We start from the raw sequence: 16,450 nt of genomic DNA, 5'->3' as shown, positions 1-16,450 counted from the left end.
TGCTAACACTATCTGACCCAGCTCTCCCCAGAGGCTTCCTTTTGTGTGCTCTTAGAAGAGAAGCTACAGTTTCCTTGGCAGCGTGCTCACTGGCAGCCTGTGTTGAACATCTGGCCATCAGCAGATTGTGTTAATCTATGTGCTGCAGGAAAATCCTCTTTATGTTGGAGATGCAAATGGAGCTCGGGAAGAACAGTGACAAAAATGGTCATTAGCTGTGGCACAATGAAACAAAATGAACGACCTTAGTGATTCTATCACCAAATTCGATCCATCATGACCTTTTATGGCCAAAATATCACAGCCTTTGCAAGGAGAGTCACCTATGACTGAATGACCAGTGTTTACACTTTGGTCCACACCCAACCTCATGCCTCAGTGAGGCTAACTGTGGTCAAACAGGCTTGAACCATTGACCTAGACAGGAGGGTGAAACACTGCTTTCCATCCTTAAACAAACCCTAAAATACAAAAACAAAATCATATAAGTCCTGAACTACACTGACATTATGCAAATATAGGTTCCTTTAAAATTACGTATCATTTGCCAAAAGCAAAAGTAATTTTCTGAGTCTGAAAATTGTCTGTGGCTTTATCTGCAGAGTTCATGGATGCAATATTGGACAAAAACCAAATAACAGTTGCTTCAGAGTGTGAAAGTTCTATAATTTTTCATGCATATCTCTGGGAAAATCTCCAAAAAAGAGCACTTTAGAAACTGATAATAGATACTAAGCATTCTAAGCCATTAAAGATGTATTTCAGTTTGCTCCAACTTAAATATTTGCAAATGAGCAGTTTTCTATTTTTAATTTGTGTTTGGTGTTTCCTGGATTTCCAAAAGCGATATTACCAGTGTGCATAGTTGCGTAGTAACCACCAATGCAAGGATGAGCATTTGAGTGGAGATTCTTAACCATCTTCTGTGGAATTATCTATGATCCAGGGTAACTTGATAGCAGAGTTCATACCCACTTATGCTTGTGCTCTGTAACAACCATAGAGAACAACAGCTCAGAGAAAACACTGCAATTTTATATATGCTCAGGCATCTTTGAAGCAAAATGCATTTTGACTGTGAACACTAGGACTGCCTTAATACATCAAGATACTGTATAGTAACCCGTGGATTTGTTTACTGCGGGAAAATAACACCGCAAGCTATATTACAGGTGGAGGCTGGGCAGGCAGAGAATGAGGGAGTCTGTGGTGGAGTCTGAACATAAAAACAGGGCACGTCTACTGCCCAAAGGTAATGCTGGGGGAATAGTGTAGCAAGTCTCATCTCTCCCATCCCTCATCTTGCGCTGTCTCTCTGTCCATCAGCTGTGTTATCCTCTCATGGTGCCTGCTTTCACTTTTTGCAGCCTGTCACCACCTAGTAAAAGAGATCTTTATCATTCCAGAGAGGCTTGCAGTACACCACCAGCAGCTCTCAGGTACACTTCACCCCCTTTGGGTTTAGTCACCTGAGGCAAAAATACAAAGGGCAGCCCAAGGTTGCACTAATGCCTTACATGTCTTCTTATCCCCAAATCTGCAGATGATGGTGTTGAGGGCAAAAGGGAAGCTGGCGGCCAGGCGCAGGACTCCAAGGAATACTGTGCCTCAGATAAGGACATTGTGGAAGTTGTGAGGACAGAGTATGTGTATACACGACCTCCACCGTGGTCTGATGTGCTGCCTACCATCCACATCATCACTCCCACATATAGTAGGCCGGTGCAGAAGGCGGAGCTGACACGGCTGGCTAATACCTTCCTCCATGTTCCGAACCTACACTGGATCCTGGTAGAGGACTCCCAAAGGAGAACGTCTCTTGTCACGCGGTTCCTTCGAGAAACTGGGCTTAACTACACCCACCTCAATGTAGAGACACCCAAGAACTATAAGGCGCGGGGAAATCCCAGGGGGACCATGCAGAGAAATCTGGCTTTGCGGTGGCTGAGGGAGACCTTCAACGCCAACAGCAGTCAAGCTGGAATTGTATACTTTGCTGACGATGACAACGCATACAGCCTAGAGCTGTTTGAGGAGGTTAGTGCTGATATTCTACATCACATTGTTCCTGTTTATTGACAAAGTTATAATTTAGAGCTGTTGCTTTTGGGGCTGTCACAGTGAATTCAAACTGGCATGTAATAGCCCTGACGAAACCCTAACAGACTATATAGAGTGTAATTTTTAAAAAATATTTTTTATTGCTGTTCAAATAATATTTTTTCCTATGTTCACATGAACATTTGAAAAAAGAAGAGTAGTAGTAACAGCACTAGAATAAGGAAACTACGGTAATGTAGGACATTTTACACCAGAAATATTATTATATCATTTTATATTATTTTACAAACTGAGATTATATACTGTAGCATATGTAAAAATTAAAAAGGTACCATTTAGAGGTTCTTTACTGATATCTAGGGGCAACAGTAAGAAAACAACATTGGAAAAAATGCTTTTTTAAAGAAAAATTTATACTGAAATTTCACTTGCATTCTGCATTACTTTTAGTACTTTAAGTATGTTTTGATGGTAATCCTTTTGTACTTTTACTTAAGCAACATTCTGAATGCAGGACTTTTACTTGTAATAGAGTATTTTTACAGAATTGTATTGCTACTTTTACATAAGTAAATGATCTGAGTACCTGCCCCACCACTGGTTCTAAATGTACCTTAAAGGGACACCGAGGTAACTGTGATTACTGAGAGAGGTCCAGTCATCTCTGGTGAGTGCAACTGTGTTTGTTTGTCCCAGTATTTGTTTAATAGCACAATTTTATCTTAGACTTTAGACAAACTGGGGTTTATGCTTTCCCCAGAAAAATACCACTTGCACGAGTACAATTGAAGATGAATTTCAGTGACTTCAAAGGAGGCTAGATGAACAGAAGCCAAAAACCAAAAGAGAGGCCACTGTATTAAAAACACCAACAAAAAACAAAAATGCTTTTGTTAACTAATCTTTCAGAGGTACACAGTGGTTCAGTTTTACCAGCTCGCTGTCTGTGATGTGAAAGCCGGTGCACGATGGATCAGCATCAATATTTCAAACCCCCTTTGAATCTAAGGAACCTACTCCCCTTCTACTTTGAGCCAACTACTGAGACAGACCAGTTTGTCCACATTATCAGAAGAAAGAGTAGCTCTTTTTTTTTTAGGATGATGTGGCCTGAGAGTGAGAACAGCCTTTCACAGGGCATTGTGTTTTCAGGTACAGACACAGCACGGCAAACATACAGCCGCAAATAATATAGTTGCACTCAAAACAAACACCAAAACTATGTTTGAGAGAGAAGGAGAATAATTTACCTGCAACTTCAAGTAGGTCCTCCATCCTCTGCAGCTTTTCCAGCTCAGGTTCTGTCAGCGTAGGAAGTCTACTGTCTTGCTGGGCCAAGGTGACCATCAGTGATTTGTTTTGTTGGATCCATTTGATCATCTCCAATGTGGAGATCCATCTGGTTGTCATGTCTTGAACAAGTGATTCTTCTTTTTGTTTATGCACAGTTTACTATTGTCTTAACTCTCGAGCATCTTAAGGACTGTGCTTGAAGTGGCCAATAATTTTGTGACATTTAGTCAAAGTACTGTCAAATCCACTGTCATGAAGAAAAACTGTTCTCTGCAAACTGTGTGCCATGCAAGGCAGGTGCTCATATGAAAGTAGTCTTGTGGCTGCTATTATATTACAAGCACTGTCTGTGCCAATGGTTGACTTTTCTTTGATTTTTCCATTCCTTTGCAACAGTCTGAAAATGTTGCACACATGCCTCTGAGTAGTGGCGCTCTGCGGTTTTATTCACAGCCAGGGGTTAATTTCTGCTGGAACAAGCCAGATCCAGATCCAGCACCTCTCAAATTGTGACCGGCACCTATTTTGACAAACCTGGTGCCACATTTACATATGAAAGAAATTGATTAAATGAATAATATATAAAAAGTCCAAGGTCAATACTTTTTGTACAACTAGCCTTTTACAAAAACATGTTAGACTAAAATTAGAGAAATTAAATACACTTAAAACAGGCCGCTAGGCTAATTAAGTCACAATCAGAGAGCAAAAATGCGAAAAAAGACTGACAAATTTTCCAAAGTATTTAAAGTTTCAGTAAGGCAAAACTAGTCAGAAATCAGAAGCTAAAGCTGGACCCAGTTAAAAGCCTACAACTGTTAATGAAAAAGGTTAGTACAAGCCAGTCTGATGATGAGGTCATGGCTTTCGGATGGAAATAGGACTGAAGCAAAGCATGGAATAATATGAAAGAGGACTCCTGCTCCATGACCGTGTTATGGGCCGTTTTAAAAAAAATAGCCAAACTACTTTTGTTTTTTCTCAAGCACCACCCGATAACCTTATAAAGTAGAATTTTCCATCTAAAATGCTGTCTTTTTTTCTTCTCCATAACTAGCATGAGTAAGCATGAGCGACTGGAAGTGCAGGAAGACAGTGGAAGCATTAGCACATAGCCACAGGAAGTTAAAAAAAGGGATGCTGCATAATATCGTTAATTTTTTTTTACACGTTAAAGTGTTCACATTAATCACCAAAAATAACCCTATAAAATAGTATGCATTATACAGTTGACTCTGCTGCTTCTACTCAGAGTATAGTACATCTAGTTACAGACCTAGTTAACCTAGCTCTCTACGTTGTGTCAGTAGGCTATAACCAGCTGCTGCTGAGGCTAACTGAAAGAGGCTATAGCTGTAATTATACAGTGCCTTGCGAAAGTATTCGGCCCCCTTGAACTTTGCGACCTTTTGCCACATTTCAGGCTTCAAACATAAAGATATAAAACTGTAATTTTTTGTGAAGAATCAACAACAAGTGGGACACAATCATGAAGTGGAACGAAATTTATTGGATATGTCAAACTTTTTTAACAAATAAAAAAACTGAAAAATTGGGCGTGCAAAATTATTCAGCCCCCTTAAGTTAATACTTTGTAGCGCCACCTTTTGCTGCGATTACAGCTGTAAGTCACTTGGGGTATGTCTCTATCAGTTTTGCACATCGAGAGACGGAAATTTTTGCCCATTCCTCCTTGCAAAACAGCTCGAGCTCAGTGAGGTTGGATAGAGAGCGTTTGTGAACAGCAGTTTTCAGTTCTTTCCACAGATTCTCGATTGGATTCAGGTCTGGACTTTGACTTGGCCATTCTAACACCTGGATATGTTTATTTGTGAACCATTCCATTGTAGATTTTGCTTTATGTTTTGGATCATTGTCTTGTTGGAAGACAAATCTCCGTCCCAGTCTCAGGTCTTTTGCAGACTCCATCAGGTTTCCTTCCAAAATGGTCCTGTATTTGGCTCCATCCATCTTCCCATCAATTTTAACCATCTTCCCGGTCCCTGCTGAAGAAAAGCAGGCCCAAACCATGATGCTGCCACCACCATGTTTGACAGTGGGGATGGTGTGTTCAGGGTGATGAGCTGTGTTGCTTTTACGCCAAACATAACATTTTGCATTGTTGCCAAAAAGTTCGATTTTGGTTTCATCTGACCAGAGCACCTTCTTCCACATGTTTGGTGTGTCTCCCAGGTGGCTTGTGGCAAACTTTAAACGACACTTTTTATGGATATCTTTAAGAAATGGCTTTCTTCTTGCCACTCTTCCATAAAGGCCAGATTTGTGCAGTATACGACTGATTGTTGTCCTATGGACAGAGTCTCCCACCTCAGCTGTAGATCTCTGCAGTTCATCCAGAGTGATCATGGGCCTCTTGGCTGCATCTCTGATCAGTCTTCTCCTTGTATGAGCTGAAAGTTTAGAGGGACGGCCAGGTCTTGGTAGATTTGCAGTGGTCTGATACTCCTTCCATTTCAATATTATCGCTTGCACAGTGCTCCTTGGGATGTTTAAAGCTTGGGAAATCTTTTTGTATCCAAATCCGGCTTTAAACTTCTCCACAACAGTATCTCGGACCTGCCTGGTGTGTTCCTTGTTCTTCATGATGCTCTCTGCGCTTTAAACGGACCTCTGAGACTATCACAGTGCAGGTGCATTTATACGGAGACTTGATTACACACAGGTGGATTCTATTTATCATCATTAGTCATTTAGGTCAACATTGGATCATTCAGAGATCCTCACTGAACTTCTGGAGAGAGTTTGCTGCACTGAAAGTAAAGGGGCTGAATAATTTTGCACGCCCAATTATTCAGTTTTTTATTTGTTAAAAAAGTTTGAAATATCCAATAAATTTCGTTCCACTTCATGATTGTGTCCCACTTGTTGTTGATTCTTCACAAAAAATTACAGTTTTATATCTTTATGTTTGAAGCCTGAAATGTGGCAAAAGGTCGCAAAGTTCAAGGGGACCGAATACTTTCGCAAGGCACTGTAACTGTAGCAATGAGACGATGATGTTGCTGCAATGCATCACATAAATTGTCACTGGATCTAAACCACTTGCATGGATCAGGGGAAAAAAACAATACGGGAGCACAAAAGAATTTTAAAAAAATCCCACTGTGTTCCTCTGGGGACTCTGTACTGTATATATGCCAATTCTGTGCAACTATTAAAATTCTCAAGCTCCCATCCACCTCTTAAATTCTTGAATATTAAAACAATAGCAGCCATTCTGCTAACAGAGGAATGATTGGATTGAAATAGGACAGGAAAAGATAAATAGATGAGGAAAGGTTGAGGCGGACAACATTATATATTGCAATATTGTATATTGAAATTTTAGTACACATTGTATGTAGTTGTTTAAAAAAAAAGTGATATACTATATTCCTTTTGGAGTTGTATGGCATTATGCTCACAAATGTAAAAGTTAACTTTTTAAATTACATGCTTTCTTTTGGATCCATCCCAATAACTTTAGTTCAGTGAAGTACAGACTAAGTCAAACATACATTATATTATATGGTACGTCCTTGCCATAAAGTATGATAGGCATCTGTGGTACATTAGGTACTATAGAAAGAGTAGCAGAGTGGGTGTGTGGGGTTAGTTCTTGGTAGGCAGGAATCTGGAGCTGGTGGGGAGAAGTTTGGGCATGTACAGTAATCTGTACATTTCAGGCCATCCATCTTGACATCAGCTGAATTACCTGAGCAGACACGGTCTAGGTCCTCTGAGAATTAGCCTCAAGTCTTGTTAGTAGTGCAGACGGGGTCCGTAGTAAATGGAACACTGGGTATTGACGGGGTCTGTCATTACCTTTCTCTGGGAATCAGCTGAAGTGCTCCATCTCCTTCAGAGGCCTTCCATCACCTCCAACAGGCCTATTTATGGGCTAGAGTAACAGCCCTGAAGGGGCAAGAAATGGTGGCAGGGAGGAAAGAGACGAGAAAAAAAGAGAACGTGTGACAGCCCAATGGACAGAAAGAAAGCAGAGAATTGACTGCAACTACAGTATATTGCTGATACCATAGTAAAAATACAGTGTCTCAATAGGTTGAAAACAGATTAATGACTCCTCCAATGTCAAGACAAGGTTAAAAGAATGACATGCCCTTGCTCCATGGGTTAAGAATATGTATATTAATTTGTCCTCCTCTATGTAAAGTGAGCCAATTTTTTGATTTTGAGTAATGGCAATATATTTTCAAATACAACTACAACAGTTTATTAACTATTAACACTAAAAAATAGAGCTAGGTAAACACTGATTAGCTGTGTGCATAAAAACCCACATGAGGATATTGTACTACATAGCAAAAATAGTTAAATCATCAATAAAGATGAAATGACAATAAAAAACACATGCAGGGATGATTGTGACATGTTTAATTTGCAACAAAAGAATTTATCCAAATCTAAAAATGAAAATTTGTACTTTTTCTCTCTATAATATGTTTACAATAGAGTTCATTGCTTGTGATACTGCGTATAGGCTGAAGGGAGGCAGTAAATACAAAAATGTCTTGCTGAAAAAATTCATTTAAATTACAAAAATGATCAGCGAGAGACTGATCAATCTGTGACATCACTGGTAGTGTAAAATCTGCAGCAGCTCCACAGTAGGTGACCGCTGCATTAATTTCCATGAAACATTTGTAAGCTTTTCCGCCCAAATGAACTACAAACATCAGTCCCGATGTTATATGCATTATTAGCCTGTAAAGCTTACCTGAGTGTAAAAGGTCAACTTAATGAGGCAACAACCCATTCAATGACCACAGAGTACATACTCTACAATCACCTAGAGCCAGATGGTGAAAGGGAATGACATTGATTTTAGCAAAATAATGCTTTATTTATTTATTTGGAAGAATTAAAACTTTTACAATTTAAATAGTCTCGCCTCTCCCCCACTGTTTGCATTACAGGCTGCAGCAAAGTGTCATTCAGATGATATAAAGCACTAAAGTCATTTCTCTCAGATTTTTGTGTCATATTTTAGTAATATTCCAAATGGACAACAACTTGTTTAAAAGACAGTAAAAATAAAAAATCATGCATGCAAAACCTGTAATTCAGGAATTGGCATTACATGTTGGCAGGTGGCACACTAATTAAGCCTAAAAGTGAAGAGACAACATCATAGCTAACTGCTAATCACACTCTCCACAGTTAGTTTTTTTCACAGCAGCACAGCAGTGACATACAGTTTGGAGCAACAGGAATTCATCTCAGCTGATACACAGATCTTTTTTCCACACGTAGTTTGCTTCACACAGTGGTCTGAAAAAAATTCAGACCAGAATTGTTGAACTTGCATCATAAAGTGGGAAAATCATTTCCTACTGTTGAAGTACACTCCTGTAAAGAACTACATATATTATGTATACCTCCTTTCCAAACATGTCACATGTTATTTAATCTGCTATTTTTAACCAACATTCTCTGCTCTCATTCCAGCCTTTAGGAAGGCTTTCAACCACTTCAAGATAATGGACTAAACACAAAATAAAGAATGTCATTAATAGGGCAAGATGATACTGACAACATCCATTATCAATCAATGTCTACAGTGACATTGCTTTATAATATATTTAGGCCCACGCTCAGGAAAATCCTTAAGAAACATAATTAGTAATGGAAATGCAATTTAGTCTATAACAGTATAACTGAACCAGTGATATTACACCTTGTTCTACTTTATCATATATGTTCACCTCGAAAACTAACTGCATTTTCAGTGTAAATTATGATGCCAACCACTTTTATTTGCTTATTATTGGTTAAAAATGTTTTGGTTTTGTTTAACTTGTTAAAATAAGTTAAACAAATGAATGGAATTTAAATCTGCTGTTGTTTGGATAAATAGTATAATCCACAGACTCAGCAATAATTTGTTTTCTTACCTTTACTTTCCCCTTAAGAACTGATTAATGTACTTGATTGCCTGCTGTATTTTCTCTATTAGAAAGTAGGATTTATTCTCTTTGTATGGCTGTTCTGGCCATTTTGAAACACGGACACTTCATCTCTGTAGGCCTCTCTCTTACTGGAGCAAGAAATAGCACTTAAATGCACATACAAATGTGTGCAGAAATTGCAGCAACAACAAACAGTAAAACTCTGTACAAACACATCCTACTGTATTCATTAGAATGGGGCAAGAGGATCATTGCTGTATTTTCATTTGCTTGGCTGCCAGCAGAAGAGGGATTTGCACTGTTTTACTCTGGCTTATATTCCCTTAAGAGGCAGCAGACAGAACACATTTTCACATTTTCAGCATAGATCATAAAGTGACAAGCATCTTGACGTTGCCTGCAAAGAGTTGATTTATGCTTGTTTTACCATTTAAATCTTGATTTACCAGTCAAAGGTTTGGATGCACTTTCCAATTTAATTCACTGGAAAATTTTATCCACACGTCTGACTGGTAGCGTATTTTTGAGGGAAGTAGGCAGGTCTCTTTTAGGCAAGTTGGTTATTCAGTTGTGTCCTTGCTACAAAAGACCAGGCAACAATTAAGATTACCTTGAGGAAAGCGCATAGTGGAGCTGATCAGCATCCAAGAGCAATTTCTGTAAGGTATACCCAGGTGTAGCATATGTAGGCCATATAATAGACAGAAAAAAATGTGATGACTTCAGTTGTGTCCTTGCTACAAAAGACCAGGCAACAATTAAGATTACCTTGAGGAAAGCGCATAGTGGAGCTGATCAGCATCCAAGAGCAATTTCTGTAAGGTATACCCAGGTGTAGCATATGTAGGCCATATAATAGACAGAAAAAAATGTGATGACAGATAGTGTTGGCCAAAAAAAAAAAAAAGGTTCTGTGTACAGATTTATAGCGGCAAAATCCCATGGACACATGCATGTAAGCACTCGGTTGCTCTTCAACCATTAACACCCAGAGCTCATTAAGATCAAACAGCCTGCCAAATCTAATCTGGGTGCCTGGCACAATCATTTCCCCTGAAGCGCAAATCCATGGATTCCCATAAGCCCCCAGCCTGCTGCATGCTGTACAGACTCTGCTACTCTCTGATCCCCTGAACTGACCATAACACAGCAGCCCATAAAATCACACACTAATATAGCACAGAAGCTCATATGAAAAGGGATATATGCATGTGATTTGCATTATATATACATTTTCCACATGCATTCTCTTATTGTATTTGCATGGAAGCTTTTTACTTAGACATACTACAAACTGTACATGTAGTACTTGCACACACCTTTACTGTAAATACATTGTCCACCAGAGGCACCACTATCATTATTTCCGCTGCACTGAGTATGATTAAATGACTGCTGTTTCATAACCTTCCTCTTTCCTCATTATAAAAAGTTGCCTTTAATTTTTGCAGCTGCTCTTGCCAGAATGGCAAAGACTCACTGAGAAGGAGACAAAGGAAAGGGTGGCAAGATCATTTCATAGTGGAAGATTAAAGGACAAAAAAAAGAGGAGGAGGAGGGGGACGACAGAGAGGATGGAGAGGCTCTACCTTAAAGAGTTTCCTCAGCTAAGCAGCAACCAGAGCCATTTACTCTAATGAGTCGGCTCCCTCGAACCCTCTTGGCACTGTCTGCATTTACTCCTTTTAAAGATGGTTGTGTCTAATTATCTCATTGTAGGGCAGCTGTTGAACAATATGTGTGATCTCCCTTCATCTATCAGTGTGTCAGCTGCACATGACACAATGGCTTGGTCAGTTTTCATCATCTTTCAAAATGTATAAGAGCAGCAGCTCAAAAAAAAATCTTCCACCCATGCTCTTTTGTAATGTTGGCAGCTGATGCTCAAATACTATGTCTCACTATCATGTACACTTTTTCAAATGACTAATGACTCTCCTCCCTCCTCCATTTCTTTTCCTGGCTCTCCTCTTGTTAGATGAGATCGACTCAGAAAGTTTCAGTGTGGCCTGTGGCCTTTGCGGGTGGCTTGCGGTACGAATCCCCCAAGGTCAATGCAGCTGGAAAGGTCTACGGCTGGGAGGTAGTGTTCGACCCCCATCGGCCCTTTGCCATCGACATGGCTGGCTTTGCAATCAACCTGAGGGTCATTCTCTTCAAGCCACAGGCGTATTTTAAGCTTCGTGGGGTGAAGGGAGGCTACCAGGAGAGCAGTTTGCTCCAGGGACTTGTCACACTCAATGACCTGGAGCCTAAAGCAGCCAACTGCACTAAGGTAATTTCCTCCCACATTTACTGCTGTTAAGCAGCTTGATTTGACCAGTTAGTATATAAGGGATTTGCTAAACTGTTTGTGAGATTTTTAAAAAGAGGTTTTGTAGTGTTTTTAAGTGGTCAGCCATGTAGGAACCATATTTTACCAATAATTCAGATTCAGTGGAAAAAAAAGTGGAATGAAATCTACAATGTTATTTTACTCACTTATTATTTTACTCATAGCTTATGTGAAAGATAATTTAGCTTATAACACTGCTGCAAGCACACTACCTTGATACTACTCTTAACCAAAAACACAATGAGGGTGTGTGAACCAATGAGATTCTCTTATAAGACACAAGATCACAAATTATTAAATAGTTTGACATTGTAGGGTATTTGCTTTCTTGCTGAGAGTGTGATGAGAAGATTTATAGGCAGATGCTATTGCTTTTAGATGGCGCTAATGGTTCTCCCTCTTTCTGGTTTTTATATTTAAACTGTCACCTGTAGCTTCATACTTACTATTAGGAATTCAAATCTCAGCAAGAAAGCAAATATGGACATTGGTATTGTGGAAAATTATTCATCTATATTAGAGAGTTGCTAGCTCTGCGATGAATTAAAATACTCTGTGTTGATGAATAAGTTTAGGGTTTATGTCGGCTTTCACAGAACAAAAGGAGGACCCACCACCTGCTAGCTTGGTTAACTGGAAAAAAAAACAGATGCAGTATTCCAAATGGTATTCACCCCCCAAAACATCTGCTTGTGCCCTTAAGGCCATAACCCCCACCTACTCTTCATCTTCTCCTAGATGATAAAGCGGTAAATTTTGCATTCCACATCCTCCTGGTTAGTAAAACATTAACTACTACAAGTGTTAATCTTGAGTAGATCTCCATTATCACAGATAAAACTAGACCAGTAATTTTACCAACCTCTGACCCAGTACGTTTCATTTCCCACAGTTGAACCAAATGACCAATGTGAATCACAGCACTTTCTTTATGCAAAGACACTTTTATTTCTTTTACATAATTAGTGGTTGTTAGCAACAGTGAGGTTCATTTACTTGATCATTTAGGAAACCTTAAATTTAGTTGATTAAGCATTCTGAGCTGAAAAGAAATCATCTATGGGGGTAGTTTGTGCATCCTCCCCCTTCAGTCCTGTTTCTCATCATCAGATTCTAGGAAAGAAATCCATTTCTTGGCTGAAATGAGATATAAACATGACAATTTGCTAATGTTCAAAATGTAGTGTAAATATGTTGCTAAAAAGTTGGAAATCATTGATTATAGTTCTCACATTGCCCACACGCTCGTGTGCACACGTTTGAGAGGCTCGAGGGTTGCAGCAGCAACGCTCATCTCCACGCCCACTCCGCTGTTCCTGCTTAAGGCCCTTGGTCTGGGTCACTTCACTAAGGCTTCTCTCTGAGCAAAGAGGAGTCAGCCAGAGGGCTTTAGCTAACACCACGATCACCCTTACACAGACACACATTTTTTTGGGGGGGGCTTTCTTTCAGTCAGGTCTTTCTCCTGCTACCCCCAGCCATTCAGAGGAGTAAATGAAAAGAGGGGATTCAGGGAACGGCTGAGAGAGCGAAATTGGAGTTGGGTGGTGGGTGGGTAGGGAAGTCACACTGATTACAGATGAGCGCAGGGATGGACAGAAGGACAGGAGGGAAAGAAGAAGAAAATGCAAAAACATGCTTGGGTATCTCTCTTCCTTATAACCTACCACTTTAAATGCAAGCAGTATCATTAACTTCCCCCTACACCTGAGCAAAGTGGGGCTGGGCTCCTGGCACGTCTCAGAACCACCCTATGCATAATTCATGACCACTGTGATGGCGAGATGAAAAGGAGGAAGGTTCCAGCACAGAGAGGGAAAAATGAGCTTGACACCTTCTGTCTTTTCCCTTTTCCTCTTGTTCCCCTTGCTGTCCTTTTCCTGGATGTTTGTTTGGTCTCAGAGGCCAAAGCAAGCCAGTGTCCAGGCTTGATAGCACAATCACAGAAGAACTGTGCAAAGAACTATAGCGCAGCTCCAAAGACAAACAAATCTCATGCATATTGTACTGAAACATTTTCAGTTGGCTATGAAGGTAGCCATTATCCTATGGTCAGACTTCATACAGGCCAAGCTCAGAGGGCTTACTTACAAGATAACACACTCCGGCACAGTCCTTTCTAATGCAAGGTTCATGCTCAACTAGCTCTGTACACACATACACAGGCTCTGTAGTGGCGTGTACTGTTGGAACTATAACTGGAACTGAATGTTTTGAAGATCATGACGCAAAGTGGGAGCTGAACAGGAGAACAGAGTGAATGAGTGCATTAAGGGAACATGATGTAACTAATGATGCTGTTGTTTTGTGCTTCCATACATTTTTTCTCTACCAGATACTTGTCTGGCACATAAGAACGGAGAGACCTTACCTTGAGAACGAGGGGAAAAAAGGATTCTCAGACCCTAATATGGAGGTTTGACCATTTTTCCTTAGATAACGGTGAGTAATAATGTTTTATAACATTTGAAATACCTTCTATTACTGAGCTGAACCCTTTAGCCATCAACAAATCCCATTTTCAAAAGCAGGAGAAATAGTGATTGTCATTTCTGGCTGGACTCACCTGTACAAACAGAGCAGCTGTTCCTGATATTTGTAAATAGATTTTTTAATGTGCTTTCCGTTAAGGTGCGATTATAGCAGGTGTTGTCCATTAATAGATGTCACCAATGAAATAAACACATTCAATTAACTTAAATGAAGCCTTAGCGCTCCTCAGCACATCTTAATCCTTTTTATTGCAGGCGGTTGGCCTTGGACCTGCAGAAGAAGAAAACGGCAGGGCCTCTTGATAAGTGCAACCAGCGCTCATGTCTTAATCATAAGGGGAAAAAAGGAAGGGGGGGCTTTGAAGGGGGATTTAATCCTCTTGACTGAATCTGACATTTTTCAAATATGGACTAAAACAGTAGAAATGTATCATATTAAAGCACAGATTAGAAAGAGGGGGTGGTTATTTGTCAGGATTAAAGTGCAGAGCAGACGACATTAAAAAACACCTCACAGGGCTGGTGTAGATAGTCGTGAGCTGCACCTTAGACAGAAGACAACCTAACAAAAAAAGACAGCACAATATGAAGAGCATACAGCCAGCGGACTCAACCAAAATAAGCAGGTTAAAAAAAATATCCTTCACCTCAAAACAAGTAAAACGAATGGTACAAAAGAGACATTTCTCTTGGATTTAAGGACACGGCCTAGATCATCAGCCTGGATAAAAAACAAGTCTCCAAGGACAGATACGCCTCATGTTTATTTTCCTTTGAGCAAACTCCAACATAGCAAGGGAAGGAATGTCCTTTTGATAATTATGATGTTTGCTTTAATTTAATTTTATTGGTTTTGGTTTTGGTGTTGGTATTGGTTTGGGTGTTTTACAAGCACTTGACTTGCTAGTTTGGTACTACTGACTTACATTTACTCCTGGTTTGTTCATTTTAGTGTCATAATAATTCGTGCATATACCAGTACACGACATGTACACTTGGTGAGAGACCACTGCTAGAAAAATGTCCCCTTTGTTGTGCTTAGGATCTTAAAACTACATAAAAAACATCAAAATCTTAACACTATTCTTAGCACTTAAAACGATATACAAATGATGTTCCTTTTTGCAATGTGTAAATAGTAATTGAACATTAGAACAATCAGAGAATTAATGAAAAATGATGACAAAAGCATTGTAATTACTTTATTTACATGTATTTTTTTAAAAGGCATCTTCTCTCTCCCCCGGGTAAATTGCTCACAATGACACACAACAAGGCACATGTTCAATATAGGCTCAACACAATGCATGAAAAAAAGTTATAGCACATCACCATTTTCATTTGGTAACTTTAGTTTATGACACATTCATAAAGGATAGACAAGAACATCAAATCAGATACATGGTAGATTCACAAATGCCATCCTCATCCCCATGTTAGCTTTCATATGTCAGTTTTGAAATTACAGGGAAACATTGTGTCACTTTAGCGAGTTAGTATTTCCCTTGCTCACATAAGCCCCTATCTTGCAACAAACGCATGGCATGCGGCGCGTCAATATTTCCTAATGTCCTATCTCCCCAATTACCATTTCATGACATGCGCATCACGTTGTGTGTGTGTGTGTGTAAATGTTGGGCGTGTTGTTAATATGAGGACTGTCAGCGAAACTGTAAATACGGGTCCCAGACATAAAGATTTATGTTTTATGTTTTACTTTAAGGCATTGATAATTTTGTGTGAAATCAGTGTGTAATTCTGGTTGTTCTGGTAAAAAGCAAAGATGGAATTTTGATATTTCAGTCAGATGTGAGTTTCTTTCTATTTTCGTTATGTATTCAGATGGTTTAGTTTTCTAGAAAAGAGGAAGTAGAATCCAAGGCTGGATCACAGTGGGGCGGAGGCCGGTTACGGGCAGTTGACTTGGACTGACATTAAAAAATATGCAATACTTCAGAACAATATGATTTTTCATGCCAAATAAGGTATCAACTGCAAACTGCAGCATCTGGTTGGATGAGAGGACAAAAATCACTGACCAGAACCCTATAAAAACTGAGGCAAAAAGAGGAACAGGGAGTCTTTTCACGGCTGCGGCCGGAGGCTCTGTCCGGTTGACCATCTGACTTCCAGGAGACTGAGGACTGCAGAGAGGCAGTCCGGGGAGAGGGCACCCCTCTGGGGGTGCTCACCCCGCAGGCACCGGCCTGTGGAGTGAGAAGCATGTCATCGTGGGAGAGAGAGCCCCTTTTCTGGGTGTTTGGAGACAGGCATCAGCCTGTCAGAGGAGGAAGGTGCATGCTGACGTGGGATGAAACAGTGGCAGAGCCTCACAGTTC

The 16,450-nt window shown here is 39.9% G+C and overlaps 1 protein-coding gene across 4 annotated transcripts in view; it reads left to right on the top strand.

The window, feature by feature from the left end:
• Positions 1-15,719, top strand: part of LOC109960272 (galactosylgalactosylxylosylprotein 3-beta-glucuronosyltransferase 1-like) — a 76,461-nt gene extending 60,742 nt beyond the window's left edge. For 2 of the 4 annotated variants that reach the window (XM_020600241.1, XM_020600240.1), the window contains 5 exons: positions 1,368-1,439; positions 1,544-2,037; positions 11,263-11,559; positions 13,955-14,061; positions 14,367-15,719. In XM_020600241.1, the coding sequence (XP_020455897.1) occupies positions 1,368-1,439; positions 1,544-2,037; positions 11,263-11,559; positions 13,955-14,041 (950 nt within the window). In that variant the 3' untranslated portion in view covers positions 14,042-14,061; positions 14,367-15,719. Of the gene's footprint in view, positions 1-1,177; positions 1,253-1,367; positions 1,440-1,543; positions 2,038-11,262; positions 11,560-13,954; positions 14,062-14,366 lie in introns of those variants that run through there. The other 2 variants (XM_020600242.1, XM_020600243.1) reach the window with 2 other exon arrangements.
• The last annotated feature ends 731 nt before the right edge of the window (positions 15,720-16,450 follow it).

The sequence above is a fragment of the Monopterus albus genome, unplaced genomic scaffold (assembly GCF_001952655.1).
Source record: "Monopterus albus unplaced genomic scaffold, M_albus_1.0 scaffold46.1, whole genome shotgun sequence".
NCBI classification, from domain to species: domain Eukaryota; kingdom Metazoa; phylum Chordata; class Actinopteri; order Synbranchiformes; family Synbranchidae; genus Monopterus; species Monopterus albus.
This window is presented reverse-complemented; position numbering and strand designations above follow the sequence as displayed.